This window comes from Brienomyrus brachyistius, chromosome 4 (genome assembly GCF_023856365.1).
Source record: "Brienomyrus brachyistius isolate T26 chromosome 4, BBRACH_0.4, whole genome shotgun sequence".
Classification (NCBI taxonomy): Eukaryota; Metazoa; Chordata; class Actinopteri; order Osteoglossiformes; family Mormyridae; genus Brienomyrus; species Brienomyrus brachyistius.
The window spans coordinates 6,761,974-6,778,028 of NC_064536.1; the positions used below are offsets into that span (position 1 = coordinate 6,761,974).

Consider the following 16,055-nt stretch of genomic DNA (forward strand, 5'->3'; position numbering starts at 1 on the left):
CCACGGTGACATTTTCTGAGGGGTCCCCAGGATATCAGAGCACTCCCCCTGGTCACATGGAACCAGCCAATTACGGAGGGTTATAGTGAAGCATCTTGTATTGTGAGATGTTTCACAGGTGCTGTTACACTGTTATGGTTTATAATTATGTCATTATCTGGCAATTTTTTTTTTAAAAAAAAGCTAAAGTACCTTTCAAAGAAGTCAGACGCCTCTGATGATTTCGCTGCCATGATCAGGTGGCCGTCGTTGCTGAATCAGGGAGGAATCACCTACAGCGAGAAGCTTGACGTCCATACTGCATCCGACTGTCCCAAAGCTTTAATCATACATTTCGCTGCGAGAATAGCGATGCTTTGGCACGCGCATCCCATAATACATCATGGGCAGGACATCCCGCGCCCAGCCTCCCCAAGGCTTTGCGTGGCCGACTGAATTAATTTCAAAGCTTAATCCCATTAGCTATTCCGGCACCCGCTGGAGTGTCGTCCCTTTGAGTCTCCGAGTCAGTAAGTGGCGCAGCGCTGTGTGAGGTACCGTCGGCCCGTTTGGTGAACCCGGAGGGCAGGCCGTCAGCCCCATATCCGGGCAGTGTGTCCCATTTCCACCGACGCGCCGCGCTCACTGCGTTTAACACACTTAACGCTTCACGCCGACGCATCGCACGTCTACGCACTGCCGTCCCCATGCTGCCCATGCCACATGCTGGACGTCAAGCATCTGAGGGGAGCTTTGGTGCAACGTTCTGCTTCAGTGTCGCATCTTAATCACATCCTGCAACATTCAGTCTAACTGCTTTCTTCGTTATCAACTATTATGAATGTCCAAATCAATGCCAGTCAACCCATTAGAGACAGGGTGACCAGATGGGCCACCAGTTTGAATGGACACTTTCCATTTCAATCGAAAGAACCTGTTAATTCACTTAAGCACCGAGTTCTTGCTGCGTGCTGATTGGTCAGTCTCCTGCAATCATACATGTGTCACTATTGCCAATGTGAACCAGCTGGATGAGTCTCTCAATCAAGGAAACTAACCAAAGTAGAAGAGCTGAACTGATTAGTTGAGCACGGGAGCCTTTCGGTTTTAAAGTAGTTTGCGAAACCTGAAGTAGACACGGATCATTTAGTCAGTTGAATTAGACGACATAGGCAGCTGCCTAGGGCGCCATCTTCTGGGGGGCGCCAACTTAGCAAGCTTGCCTAGGGTATAGCATGGGCTTCTATTGGTTTCAGTCAGAAGCTTTTCAGGGTCCTACAGATGTTGACCATGTCCTCTTTAATGCAGCTGGATACTCAAGTTCACAGTTAATCCCGATGCACGATTTACCTACAGGCTCATATCAAAAGCAGGCCGTTGAAATTTTGCAGCTCAGTCCTCTATGTCTCCAGTAAATAAAGCATTTGCTTAATTAGTCCAAATAACCAGTCGCATTCGTGTTATACCAGATAATTATGGAGCACAGGAAATGCCAAAAATAGAAATACCAGGATTATTTTTACAGCCGGGTTTTCAATGGTGAAGTGCTGTCCAAGGCAGTCTGGAAAGATGGTCCATGTCCACCTGAAAGGTGCCCCAGGGCACTTAGGGGACACTCACATTCTAATGCATTCTGGGTTTTTTTGATCAGCCGTGCAATTTTACGTTGAACCTGCCAAGTTACAACCGGAGGAAATCAGAGAGTCTCGGGACGCCACATCAGGTTTAGCGTAGCCTCTTGCCCGTCGTGTTGATGATGTGACATTACTTGCCTTTTTCACCACAATGCAATTTTTCGAATATCCCATCCATCTCTTCTTAGAGGAACACATACACATGCAAGTGAGACGGAAGCCTGGGGTCTGGTGCCCCTGCAGCACATTTCAATGACTTAAGGACCTCGCTCAATGGCCCAGTGGTGATTTGATCACTCCACGGGCGGCGGGATTTAAACTGGCAACCTTCTGGTGTCAGGCACTGAGGTCTAACCCACAGTCACAGACCGCCCCCCTCATGTTGTCCTCTCTGGACAGGGTAACATTTCAGAGATGCTGGAAGTTTGCCCAGAAACAGACCACTGAGTTTTTGGGAGCTTTTGGGAATATATACAGTCATGATATATTCCACTGCATATATTAGTGACTTTATACACTACAGTAACTCTCACAACCAGAATCACTCCACTAAGCATGCTGACTGTGTCATCGCACCATCTCTTTAAGAAGGACCCTTAGACGTTGAGCACCGAGCCTCCAAAGATCTGCATGTTATTCATTAATTTTAACTAAAATGATGGCTGTATGTAGGCTTGTAGTTGACGTAAAAGCCCCATGTTGGTGATCGTGGATATATATTTTTTTTCCGGAAAAAGGAACACAAATCAGTGATGAAGACTGACAGTTTGAGAAGAAGGACAGCTCACACTCTCCGATTGTCCAGGATTTTTCCAAGTGAGCTAATGCGTTGTTACTTAAAATATAAGAGCAACTTCCTCAGCTCCATTTCACTTCAGCTCTCTGTCCGTGAACCTGTTTGCATTTTGTGGTTAGACTGAGGAAGTCAGTGGGCTTCGATATTTTTAATGTCCTCTTTTTGTGGAACCACCTTAATGGGGGACTAAACCTCAGTGGCAATGAGGTCCGTTATCCTGAGGCTAATATTTCCCAATCTGAGCAGAGCAGGACGATGTTATTCCTCGGCAAACGTGTGTCAAAATGATTAATTTTACCTGATATTTTTCTGCAAATAAAATGGAGGCTGCTTGTGCGTGAGGATTTCTCACAGAGCAGCAAAGGGATTATTACGTAACTGTATTATGCAAATTAATTATCTGTAACTGTCAAAGCATTTTTCACATGGGGTCTGGACACTTCTGATTTATCTGAAAGAGAGATTTATGTTACACGGGGGGGTGGGAAGCCTGATCCTCTGGTTGGGACCTGAGGCGTCTGAAGAAAACAAGAGGAAGGCAGGGAGTTTGGGGCTGGAGGTTAATCTGGCTCTCAGCTGTTATAAAGATTTACGCTGATGCTAAGAGACAAGCTGCTCTCCAGGTCACTGAGCAACCTTTTCTGTTAAACAAAATGGGTAGAAGAGCTAGGTCAACTTTCTCACATTATCCATCCATCCATCCATCCATCCATCCATCCATACTTGTTCTCTGCAGGGTTCATAGTCTATTATTATTATTATTATTATTATTATTATTACAAGCAGTAGTGGTAATAGTAGTAACAATAATAGTATTACTAGTAGTAACTGATAATTACGTTTCAAGTTTGATTGTCATGGGTGTTTGGAGGAACAATGAAATTCTTGTACCACAGTTGCAGGACAGGGGACATGGGGGGGCATAGGATCACATAGGAACACTAGGGAAATACAGGACAAACAGCAGTGAAAAATAGGACAGACAGCAGTGAAAAGTAGGACAGACAGCAGTGCAATACAGGTCAGACAGCAGTGCAATACAGGACAGACAGCAGTGCAATACAGGTCAGACAGCAGTGAAAAGTAGGACAGACAGCAGTGAAAAGTAGAACAGACAGCAGTGCAATACAGGACAGACAGCAGTGAAAAGTAGGAGAGACAGCAGTGCAATACAGGACAGACAGCAGTGCAATACAGGTCAGACAGCAGTGAAAAGTAGGACAGGCAGCAGTGCAATACAGGACAGACAGCAGTGAAAAACAGAACAGACAGCATTGCAGTAAAAGAGAAAATGACAGTAAATGAAAGTGCAATATAAGAGTGAACATTAAATAAGTAATAAATGTGATGCAGTAGCACCTGTCTGATTATCACTGTAGCTAGACTCACTCCGGCACTGTACAGATTTCCTGGCTATAACCATTGGCTGTACATGAGATGTACAGTTTTCTGCTTGTTCCTTCCTTTGGTTTCGGCAGCCCTTTGGTTCCGGCTCCCTCGGCACGGAGCTGTCCCCCCCCCCCGGGGCATTTGGGGCCCCCGCATTAAAAGCACTGTGATGTCTGACCCCTGTGTGACCCCGGGCTTGGCCCGAGGCCTTTTTGATGTCAATGCTTGAGTCAGACATGAAAAGCGGAGGAACAGGGCGGTCTCACACCGCGGAGACTTTGACGTGTCCCGCAAAGCGTCGGGCCAGTATCAAGTAAATAACCTCAAAGAGGCTGGTGGCGGGTGGGGGGGGGGGGGGGGGGTGTAGCACCGTGCATTGTGAAGTTCTCGCCGTCCCTCAAAGCCTGTGTGCATGAGACTGAATGTTCTCGTTTCCGTTTATGGTTGGTAACTGGAGCAGTGACCCCCGCAGCCCCCTGTAGACTGTGCTCTCGTTCGGTTTCAACACTGACTTTCACACTCTGCACGCGCACCTGGCCCGTCTCCAGCTCCCCCGATCCCCGGCTCCTGTTCTCCAGCCTCACAGTCTTTCACTATCGACGGTGTTGAGCAGAACCCTTTCCAGGTGATGATTAATGAAAAGACTTCATCTTAAATAAAATGCGACATCTGTCTACACTTGGAAAATATCGCTACTTTCATAAGAACTTGCAGGTTAACGACTATGTCACTGGCCTTGACGGTGGGATTAATTTGCAATTGTAATTAAGTCAGGTGGAGTTCGCACGGCCTCCCCGCGCCTGCGTGGGTTTCTGCTGGGGGCTCCGGTTTCCTCCCACAGTCCAAAAGCGTGCAGGGCAGCTTGATTGGCGAGTCTAAATTGGCCCTGTAATTGTGTGAGTGTGGCTGTGTGTTTGCGCCCTGTGGTGTGTTGCTGGCTGCCCAGGGTTGGTTCCCGCATGCGCCCCTTGTTCCCGGGTTAGGCTCCAGTCCCCTCTGCAACCCCAGTTGGGATTAAGCAGTTAAAGTGATGGATGGATGGATGGATGGATGGATGGATGGATGGTTTTAGTCAGATGAAGGCAGTTACATCTGAACATACATTCAGTGGCAGTGATAACCTCTTGAACCACAGAGTTGGCCACAAACAGTCTCTACAGAAAATATTAAACACGTTCTTCATTTAGAAGATTCTGAACTGGCATGTTCTCCTAAACTGTCTGTTTAGCTTTTGAAACATTGTGGGGGGTGGAAGTGACTTTTCCAGTGGACCTGAAAGCAGCAAATCCAGCCCTGCATTCGTGCCTGTGAGAAGTGGGCAATCGGGAAGAGACGCGGGCGACAGCCCCAGCCTGCGAATGCTCCGCAGCTCCGTCACCGTCTGATAATGGAGCTGGAGGGGTTAATGTCTCCTGCTGACCTGCAGGCTGTTTTCTGTACGGTGATCCGGCGAGCAGCTGCCTCGTTACAGTAACGCCGACTCTGAGCGCAAAAGAAGCACTCCCGTTTCTCCCTCTCGTTTCTCTCTCCCGTTTCTCCCTCTCGTTTCTCTCTCCCGTTTCTCCCTCTCGTTTCTCCCTCTCGTTTCTCCCTCACGTTTCTCCCTCACGTTTCTCCCTCACGTTTCAGCCTCTCGTTTCTCCCTCACGTTTCTCCCTCTCGTTTCTCCCTCACGTTTCTCCCTCACGTTTCTCCCTCTCGTTTCTCCCTCACGTTTCTCCCTCTCGTTTCTCCCTCTCGTTTCTCCCTCTCGTTTCTCCCTCGCGTTTCTCCCTCGCGTTTCTCCCTCGCGTTTCAGCCTCTCGTTTCTCCCTCCCGTTTCTCCCTCCCGTTTCTCCCTCCCGTTTCTCCTTCTCGTTTCACCCTCCCGTTTCTCCCTCCCGTTTCTCCCTCCCGTTTCTCCTTCCCGTTTCTCCCTCTCGTTTCTCCCTCTCGTTTCTCCCTCCCGTTTCACCCTCTCGTTTCTCCCTCTCGTTTCACCCTCCCGTTTCTCCCTCCCGTTTCTCCCTCCCGTTTCACCCTCCCGTTTCTCCCTCTCGTTTCTCCTTCCCGTTTCTCCCTCTCGTTTCTCCCTCCCGTTTCTCCCTCCCGTTTCACCCTCTCGTTTCTCCCTCTCGTTTCTCCCTCGCGTTTCTCCCTCTCGTTTCTCCCTCCCGTTTCTCCCTCCCGTTTCTCCCTCCCGTTTCTCCTTCTCGTTTCACCCTCCCGTTTCTCCCTCCCGTTTCTCCCTCCCGTTTCTCCCTCGCGTTTCTCCCTCCCGTTTCTCCCTCCCGTTTCTCCCTCCCGTTTCTCCTTCTCGTTTCACCCTCCCGTTTCTCCCTCTCGTTTCTCCCTCCCGTTTCTCCCTCCCGTTTTCTCCCTCCCGTTTCTCCCTCTCGTTTCTCCCTCGCGTTTCTCCCTCCCGTTTCTCCCTCGCGTTTCTCCCTCCCGTTTCACCCTCCCGTTTCTCCTTCTCGTTTCACCCTCCCGTTTCACCCTCCCGTTTCTCCTTCTCGTTTCACCCTCCCGTTTCTCCCTCTCGTTTCTCCCTCCCGTTTCTCCCTCTCGTTTCTCCCTCCCGTTTCTCCCTCCCGTTTCTCCCTCCCGTTTCACCCTCTCGTTTCTCCCTCTCGTTTCTCCCTCGCGTTTCAGCCTCTCGTTTCTCCCTCTCGTTTCTCCCTCCCGTTTCTCCCTCTCGTTTCTCCCTCCCGTTTCTCCTTCTCGTTTCACCCTCCCGTTTCTCCCTCTCGTTTCTCCCTCCCGTTTCTCCCTCCCGTTTCTCCCTCCCGTTTCTCCCTTCCGTTTCTCCCTCCCGTTTCTCCCTCCCGTTTCTCCCTCTCGTTTCTCCCTCTCGTTTCTCCCTCCCGTTTCTCCCTCCCGTTTCTCCCTCCCGTTTCTCCTTCTCGTTTCACCCTCCCGTTTCTCCCTCTCGTTTCTCCCTCCCGTTTCTCCCTCCCGTTTCTCCCTCTCGTTTCTCCCTCCCGTTTCTCCCTCTCGTTTCTCCCTCCCGTTTCTCCCTCTCGTTTCTCCCTCCCGTTTCTCCCTCCCGTTTCTCCCTCCCGTTTCTCCCTCTCGTTTCACCCTCCCGTTTCTCCCTCTCGTTTCTCCCTCCCGTTTCTCCCTCCCGTTTCTCCCTCCCGTTTCTCCCTCCCGTTTCTCCTTCTCGTTTCACCCTCCCGTTTCTCCCTCTCGTTTCTCCCTCCCGTTTCTCCCTCCCGTTTCTCCCTCGCGTTTCTCCCTCCCGTTTCTCCCTCTCGTTTCTCCCTCCCGTTTCTCCCTCCCGTTTCTCCCTCCCGTTTCTCCTTCTCGTTTCACCCTCCCGTTTCTCCCTCTCGTTTCTCCCTCCCGTTTCTCCCTCCCGTTTCTCCCTCTCGTTTCTCCCTCCCGTTTCTCCCTCTCGTTTCTCCCTCCCGTTTCTCCCTCCCGTTTCACCCTCTCGTTTCTCCCTCTCGTTTCTCCCTCGCGTTTCTCCCTCGCGTTTCAGCCTCTCGTTTCTCCCTCTCGTTTCTCCCTCCCGTTTCTCCCTCTCGTTTCTCCCTCCCGTTTCTCCTTCTCGTTTCACCCTCCCGTTTCTCCCTCGCGTTTCTCCCTCCCGTTTCTCCCTCTCGTTTCTCCCTCCCGTTTCTCCCTCCCGTTTCTCCCTCCCGTTTCTCCCTCACGTTTCTCCCTCACGTTTCTCCCTCTCGTTTCTCCCTCACGTTTCTCCCTCTCGTTTCTCCCTCCCGTTTCACCCTCCCGTTTCTCCCTCTCGTTTCTCCCTCCCGTTTCTCCCTCCCGTTTCTCCCTCTCGTTTCTCCCTCGCGTTTCTCCCTCCCGTTTCTCCCTCGCGTTTCTCCCTCCCGTTTCTCCCTCTCGTTTCTCCCTCCCGTTTCTCCCTCCCGTTTCTCCCTCCCGTTTCTCCTTCTCGTTTCACCCTCCCGTTTCTCCCTCTCATTTCTCCCTCCCGTTTCTCCCTCCCGTTTCTCCCTCCCGTTTCACCCTCCCGTTTCTCCCTCTCGTTTCTCCCTCACGTTTCTCCCTCGCGTTTCTCCCTCCCGTTTCTCCCTCTCGTTTCTCCCTCCCGTTTCTCCCTCCCGTTTCTCCCTCCCGTTTCTCCTTCTCGTTTCACCCTCCCGTTTCTCCCTCTCGTTTCTCCCTCCCGTTTCTCCCTCCCGTTTCTCCCTCCCGTTTCTCTCTCCCGTTTCTCCCTCCCGTTTCTCCCTCTCGTTTCACCCTCCCGTTTCTCCCTCCCGTTTCTCCCTCCCGTTTCTCCTTCTCGTTTCACCCTCCCGTTTCTCCCTCTCGTTTCTCCCTCCCGTTTCTCCCTCCCGTTTCTCCCTCCCGTTTCTCCCTCTCGTTTCTCCCTCTCGTTTCTCCCTCACGTTTCTCCCTCCCGTTTCTCCCTCGCGTTTCTCCCTCCCGTTTCTCCCTCTCGTTTCTCCCTCCCGTTTCTCCCTCCCGTTTCTCCCTCCCGTTTCTCCTTCTCGTTTCACCCTCCCGTTTCTCCCTCTCGTTTCTCCCTCCCGTTTCTCCCTCCCGTTTCTCCCTCCCGTTTCTCCCTCCCGTTTCTCCCTCCCGTTTCTCCCTCCCGTTTCACCCTCTCGTTTCTCCCTCTCGTTTCTCCTTCTCGTTTCACCCTCCCGTTTCTCCCTCTCGGGCCCACTGCCTCATCATGAAAAGACCGAGCAGTTTAATCTGTTCTTCACCAGTTTGAGACTTCCATGTTGAAACATCCAGATTTTGCTGAGCTCAGTGAGGCTTTGGTTCATAGAGGGAAAGGCTTGTGTTTCACTTTTTAACTAATCACAGTGCTCAATGTATAACATCACCACATTGGTCTGTATCTCACTCCAACCATCGGGCTGGGGGGGTGTGTGTCTGTGGCTCAGCAGGCTAAGTCTGTGATCAGAAGGTTACCAATTTAAGCCTGGTTTTTATTATTATTATTGTTATTAATATTAATAATAAATAAAGATGTGCCCTTACATTGCTCCATACAGCCTTTGCAGGTAAACATGTTCTTATATTTTGTATTTATGATACGTCCCTCGATAGGACACACAATAGAACTTCACAAATCTTTGCATCCTTATTGCTTAACAGAAAACACTGGTTTCAATTAGGTGGTGATGTCATACAATGATGGGTAAAGAAGCGCAATGCAAACCCCCTCCCTTGTTGACCCAGGGACACGTCAAACTGTTCTCTCAGTGTTCATCTGCATTGCAGGAGATGTTCGTTCAAAGCAACCAGGGTTTGATTTTTGGTATCGGAACCCATGGCTGCCCTGTCCTGAGAGTATTTAGCTAACAGTCACGCAAATATGGTCCAAATCTGGGGGGGGGTGAGCGTGAGGGCACCTGCCACCCCCCCACGTTGGCTAAGGATTCAAACAAAAATGAAACGACAAAGCAAAACAGACAACAACATTCATGTTTGAGCATAAAAAAGCTGGAGAGTGATTGCCTTTCTAATGAGAAAATAGCCTCAGTATCTTGTTGCTTCCGCGCCTCATTTTTTGCTTGTAAGTAATGCCTCTCTGTTCTGCAGTGCCAGCCACTCCTGGGCCATGGATTCGTCTTGGACAAATACCGATGTCACTGCAAGAAAGGATTCTACCATCCTAGTAGGCTGCCTGCCAACGGTGATGAAAGTAAGTTTCATTTTTAATTTGCATTGTTATTAATATTATTCAAAGTGAATTCGACTTTAACCCACCAAGAGCAGGAGAAGCATAAAAAGCAGGTCTTCAAAGGGACCGGCAGCTTAGCCCATCAGCCACCTCACTGGCACCGAGGACTAGACCTTTGCAGATGTACTTCTGAAGGGAGATCATGGTTTAAATCCCCCGCCCCGCCTCAGTGCGTTCTTTTTCAGAAAAGGTTTGCGCGTGTAAATTTCTGCATGAGTTTGAAGTCCTCCACCGGAAATCGCAATAAGTATTGGCACTTGGAGGGACGTCATCTATGGAAGGCTTAGTATTAGATGCTGTCAAATTGATCTTGTCTCGTGATCCTGTATCCGGCATTTAAGTCAAGTCAAGAGTTTTATTTGTTGCTATTTATATGTATACAGTACAGGACAAACAGTGAAATTCCAGACTGCACTGTACAATTAAAGAAATCAATATGGCATATACAGATATTGCACGTAGAACCTAAATATATTTACATGTGGGACAACATGTAAGGTATGTAATATGATAATAATAGATACCTTTATTGATCTCCATGGGGAAATTCTCTTCATGGCTCCCCCAGCTTGCTCTCGGTGGGTGAGAGCAGGCTGGCTGCGAAGGGCTGCCACCCATAGCAGCACCCAGGGAGCTGGGGGTTATGGGCCTCGATCAAGGACCCGCGGACCTGCCGAGGCCGGGTTTGAAACGGTGAAACTCTGAGCACAGACACAGAGGATTAGCCCGCTGAGCCACAAACAACATGCATGCATTATGGAACATATTGTAAACTAGCTAGGCATGTAAAAATACCTTCAGGTTCAGTCAGATATGTAAAAACAGACAGTTTGGACACGGCCAGCGAACTGGACTGCTGGTCTAGCAAGGGTGACGGGTTTATAACACCTAGGTGCTCAAACGGGCAAAACGGTGCCATTGCTTGGATTAAAGTACTGGCAAGGATGCAAGATGGGATGGGCTGTCTTTTAACTGGTTGCCGCGGAGACACTCCCCCCCCCCCTTTTTTTTTCCCTGAGAGCAGATGACAGCACAGCGTGTGTTAAGCACATAGAGCAGCTGCCCCCCCCCCACCCCCCCCCCCCGGGCCGGAGGTAATGCGATTAAAGGCCTGAGCACCACATTACATCAATATCCTGTTTCGGCTGCCCCCCCCAGTTGATAACAGACCCCTTTATCTTGGAGGGGACATCCTTAACCCACCTTAGTAGGGAGTGATGGCTTTTTAAAAACGGGTTCTTTTACTGATAGGGTTTAATGTGCACTGCCTGTAACTCATACGGCGTAATGATTCGAAAAGTGGGAAGATGAAAGGGATACGGATGGGGTGGGATGGCTGTAGGCAGTGTCTCAGAGTAGGCCATTTGTGGGGGGGCGGAGGGGTTGCGATCCACAGTGAAGAGCAGCTCTGGGATCGGCCAGTAAGGTCTGAGTAACATGTATCACATGGTCTGGTACCTCCTAACTGAGGTTCCCGTCATGACCTTGGTGAGCCACCATGCACGGCCAAATATACGTGCCTGTGACATGCAATAGGCCCGCCTACCCAGAATCCCGCTGGACTGGCCAGCCATAAGCCACCCTGGATCACTGCTTACCTCCATTAGATGAGTTAGTCTGTTAGCGGGAGGGAGAGAAGCGCATCCTGAAGAGTCCGTTATGGTGGATAAAATGGGATTCCCAGAGGCCTTATTAACTCACCGTCATTTGATTCATTCTGTTTAGAACCAGGCCGTCTTTTTCCATAACGTTAAATATTCCAATATTTAATATCTACGCTGTAAAACCCCAGCTAAAATTTATCAAAATGAACGAAGAAAATCATATTAAGATTTTTCCAGTGTGAAGTCAGGCATGCCTGCTCTTCTTGTCCAACCTGAGGGGGGCGATGGTGAGTCTTTTCTTAGTCAGGTGTCGCCACAGTCTAAGGAAGAGTGCAATTTGCATAAAAAGATTTTATTGGTATTCAGGGTAAAATATGCGCATATTTGCACTGATAAGTCCTATCAGGCTGTTCGTCTGTTTATCATACATATTTCATTACCTATATCCTGCAGTGGTGTTTACCACCACTTAAACCATGCATTTGCATGGGGCCCTTGAGGTGTGGGGGCCCTCTGCTAGCCACAAATGGTCATTATACTGGGGGGGGGGGGTCCCAGAAACAACAAATCCACCCCCGCTCCCATTACACTCTACCACGGATTTATACAGCTGCAAAACCATAACGTTGAATTTTTTTAATTTGCCATACAGATTTTGGTTGAAAATAATTTTCTCACGTAATGGCTGCAGAAGATCCTCAAAGTTGACTCTCTGCTATCATAGTGATTTTGAACTCACTATAACCCAGAGATCCAGTAAAAATTGTGAGCCCATGTGCAGATTAAGGCGCTCCAGGAAAATGGATCAGTATGTCAGATTCCGTTAGCATAAGCTTGTGCACAGATTTCCTAAGCAGAAAAATGTGGCCTGCAGCAGGGCGACAGAGAGGACTGTAACTGACTGGTAGTAGGACCATTGCTGAGGAATCACAGGCACAGGTCACGTGACCAGTTACTAGAGTACGGTGATTGAGTCACGTGACCAAGTGGGAAAATTCCATGATGGAAAATTCTGCACTGAAGCATAACACTGTTGCAATCAGACCAGTCCATTTACTGCCGACATACTCAACCCCACAGGGAGAGAGAAGGCCCAGGGGGCTTCCACGAGCCCCCAGGCGGAGGGGATGTCCGAGGGGGTGCTGGAGGGGGCCAGTCGGTGCCTGCCCTGCCGTGAGGGCTGCATGCACTGCAAGGACGACACACCGTGCCTAGTGCAGGAGGACAGCGCTCTGCGCCTGGCCGCCATCTCCTTCCAGGGGTTCTGCATGGGTACCGCCATCATCGGCATGCTGCTAGTGTACCACTTCCGCCGCAGCAAGGTGAGCATTCAGGTGTTTCTCAGTGCCAAGAACGCAAAGATCACACTTGTGGTCTCGGCAAGATTGGCCTTACCTCTTGCCTCCCTAGAATCATGGGGTTGATCTCGTTTGGTGAGGATGCAATCGATGTATCCTAGAAATTGGGGGCGGGCTAGGAACAGCATCGAGGAATTTTTTACCGTCCTCCGTACTTAAGTCGGATCACAGTCAGAGGCTTTTATTCGTCGAGCGCATGATGAACGGATTCAGCCATGCACTGACATGCTTACGACAGGGCTCGCGTAATCATTAGCCACGTATAGACGCAGATAACATTTAAAAACATGAAGGCTTAACGTCCGAAAACTACTTCCAGCTCTGACAAATATTCACTGCACATTCTCAAGCTGCAAAGTGAGGCAGGTATAACATGTAGTACAAACACAAACATTTTTTCCCAGATTATTCTTATTTTATAGTCATTATTTATTTATGTATGTATTTATTTATTTTCTTTATTAAAGACTTAGGAAACGCACAACAGGGTGACATCAATCATTGGAAAGGAAATATGGGACATGATAGAAATAATAATAATAATAATAATAACAATAATAACAATAATAACAATAATAATAATAATAACAATAATAATAAAGAATACAATAAAGGACCATTATGCGATATCATGTTCTTGAATGTATGTGTGATTATTTTATTATACTGTAACAATTTTAAAGGGAGATTTATTATGACCCCGACGTGACTCAAACCCACTGCTTTCTGATCTGGAGTCAGAATAGCCGCCATTTGCATGACGAGGTCTGCCAGCTGTGTGCACTCTTATATGGAAAGGACAAAATAACAAACAGGCCCTCACTGATGCGTGATTAAACCCAGGATTAAACCCAGAAGGGTACGCCAATACGCGTCAGAAGGTTAGGCCATACGGGGTTGTCCTTCTCCCCCTTCAGAGTCGCCCATCCGGGGCTCCTTAATCCCTGCCTTTCTGGTAGCGGGTAGCAGCAGTCTGTGTCCTTGTCGGTTTAAGCCTCCTGCGTTTGCATTGAGGTGGAAAGGCAGGAGGCAGAAGACAAGCCAAGCACAGAGCCCGAGAGCTTAAGTGCCCCGATCTCGCTCATGGGGATTTCGACAGGCGGCGAGTCTCTCTCGGTGCGTTCCCCCATGTTTCGGCACGTTTTTTTTTCTCGACGGCCTTTCTTGGTGGGTTGGTCGCCGTCGTTTTCCCCGTGTGTGCAGGAGAGGCTGCTGGAGGCAGCCTGCCTCAGAGGCGGCCTTGGATGGGGATGCCGTTACATGCGGAGGGATTAGGAGGAGCCAGACGTTACTGGGCGAATGCATGGGCGTAACAAACACATTACATCATCGGGAATAAACGAAGACAGTCTGTGGAAGCCCCTCTCCTGTCCTCCGTACCTCTTCCCTGAATTTCCTCTGCAGATTATAACGAACATCTCTCAAAATGACTTCAAAGCGATAATATTAGTACGCAATTTTTCCCTAGATTTATTTATTCTTCAAAATTCAACTCCCCGGAGTTCACAACGTACATTGAAAAGGCGTGGCTAAGTCTGTTTATGAGGAACACCGAATAAAAGGTCAACTTTCACTTAAACACCGATCTGCCCATATTCTTGGACCTGAATATCAATATCTGGTGTTTAATAGCCATGTCGACAGAGCGTGATATTAACATTTTACTGCCGTAAGCTAAAGCATCCATCTTCTGAGGTGTGGGACCTTTTAACACCCATGAGGTAATTAAATGTTAGGGGGCAGGACTCTTTCTGATGTGTTACTTCTGTGCTGCTGGTGAGTGACATCAAACGGCTGAGAATTTCTTCCACAAGCTGCCCGGTACTTGATGTGTGGTTTATCCCATGAAGTGTGGACAGATTCAAAGCTGCCTTTGCTCGATCAAACGGTAACCCCCGCCCCCCGCCCCCCCCTCCACAAACCTCTTCCCTCAGAGAATCAAAGCTTCAGGTCTGATTCTTCTGGAAGCCATCCTTTCTGGATCTCTGGTCCTCTACTTCCCGGTGAGTTGCGGGTCTGGCCTCTCCGTGGGGGTGTCCTGTGGTGGGAGGGTGAACTCAGAATGGCGGCATGACTTGCGTGACTCTGCATGTGCACTAATAAGTCATTCGACACATTGTTGATGCCCTAGTAGTGTTAAATTACAAGGCTTCTATACGGAGAAGCTACACTGATCTCATTGTCCGATGATTCCTCTCCTCTTTACCGGCTCACAGATGTTTACTTATTTAACCATACGTGCTTTTGATTGGTGAACTCAGATTCTGCACTGGTCTCCTCACCCAATGAAGACTCTTCGTTTCACAGGCTCGTGTCACATCGCTGTCCAATGAAAAACGCATATCTCCACAAATCCATTACTTCAGGACCATGAAATAAAGCATTTTCTCAGAAACTACTTTACAGACTAACAGAGAGTGGGTGTATTCCATCTATATTTAAAAGTCACGAAGGTCAAATACTGGACAAACATGGTTTTCATTGGACAGTGACAATATGTTTTGTATTTTTTTAACCTTACATGCTTTTGATTGGTGAATTCAGAATCTACACTGGTCTCCTCTTCCAGTGAAATCTGTTCTATTCACAGCCTCGCGTATGTTTTTTTTTTTTTTTTTTTAAAAAAAAAAAGCTTACATGAATTCAGAAGCTGCACTGGATCGAATTAAATGCTGTAAGCCTGGGAAAATGGAAACCTTGCCATACTATCGCATTCAAATTCCTGACACGCTTCATGCAACATCAGCTTCTAGGCAGAGGCAGACAGGCGTAATGATGACAAGGCGGGTTCTGCTTGAGTCCCCTCGGACAGGCTGTCAGTCTTCAGTCAGAAAGGAAACCTACTATTCCATTGAACGGAACCAAAATTATGACCTTGGTTGAATGTCGCTTTGACTTGCAGCCCTGGACTGAGTGGTTTTATGCGGTCAGCTGAGATTTGCAGTCATTGCATTCCTGTGTGGGGGGTCAACCATGATTCACACGTCTTTTAGATCCCGACTTCGGTGCAGCCTCATGCTTCGCCAGTAAACTCCTAAAAAATGTACGAGTCTCCAGCCCTGGAGAGTGAATGTTCTGTTCTTTCAACACCTGGACGGCTGATCTTCACCCGCAGTCGAGATGAAACCTCAGCGGAATCAGAAGCACAGGACTTCACTAACCTGATCCTGAAGCGCCTTAAAATAAGTTTGCTGGCCAAAGGCTTTTCTAGGCCTTACAACGTTTGATTACAGGTTTACATTAAGGTTCGGATTGATAACTGCAACGTTCCAGTCAGACATCCAAGCCCATGACTACCAGGCCCCCTGCCCTTCTGTTCGTAAGTGACGTTTGTGGGCCACACTGCAGCATATTTGCATGTTACGCATCAAATAACTTCTACATAATTCCCACAGACTAGCAAAACACAGTTTCCAGTTGAGCTGTGTTCACAGATTGATGGCTCCTCTCTCTTTCCTTCCAAATGCCACCGCGGGAGTGTTTTGCAGATTCCTACGTAGGGTCCTGCCGCGTCCTTTAGTTATAAATTAGTCATCAGAGTTCTGCTGGAGTAGATATTCATCCTCAAACCCTCGAAATGTGAGTATATAGTGATTGGAGGCAGAATACCCCTCAATTATGTAAGGCCAGGCAAACAGTCACCGC

The 16,055-nt window shown here is 48.8% G+C and overlaps 1 protein-coding gene across 1 annotated transcript in view; it reads left to right on the plus strand.

The window, feature by feature from the left end:
• gpr158b (G protein-coupled receptor 158b) overlaps positions 1-16,055 on the plus strand; it is a 40,751-nt gene that overhangs the window by 11,142 nt on the left and 13,554 nt on the right. Inside the window, exons 3-5 of the mRNA XM_049012080.1 lie at positions 9,307-9,409; positions 12,133-12,374; positions 14,345-14,413. Coding sequence (XP_048868037.1) covers positions 9,307-9,409; positions 12,133-12,374; positions 14,345-14,413 — 414 coding nt within the window. The remainder of the gene's footprint in view (positions 1-9,306; positions 9,410-12,132; positions 12,375-14,344; positions 14,414-16,055) is intronic.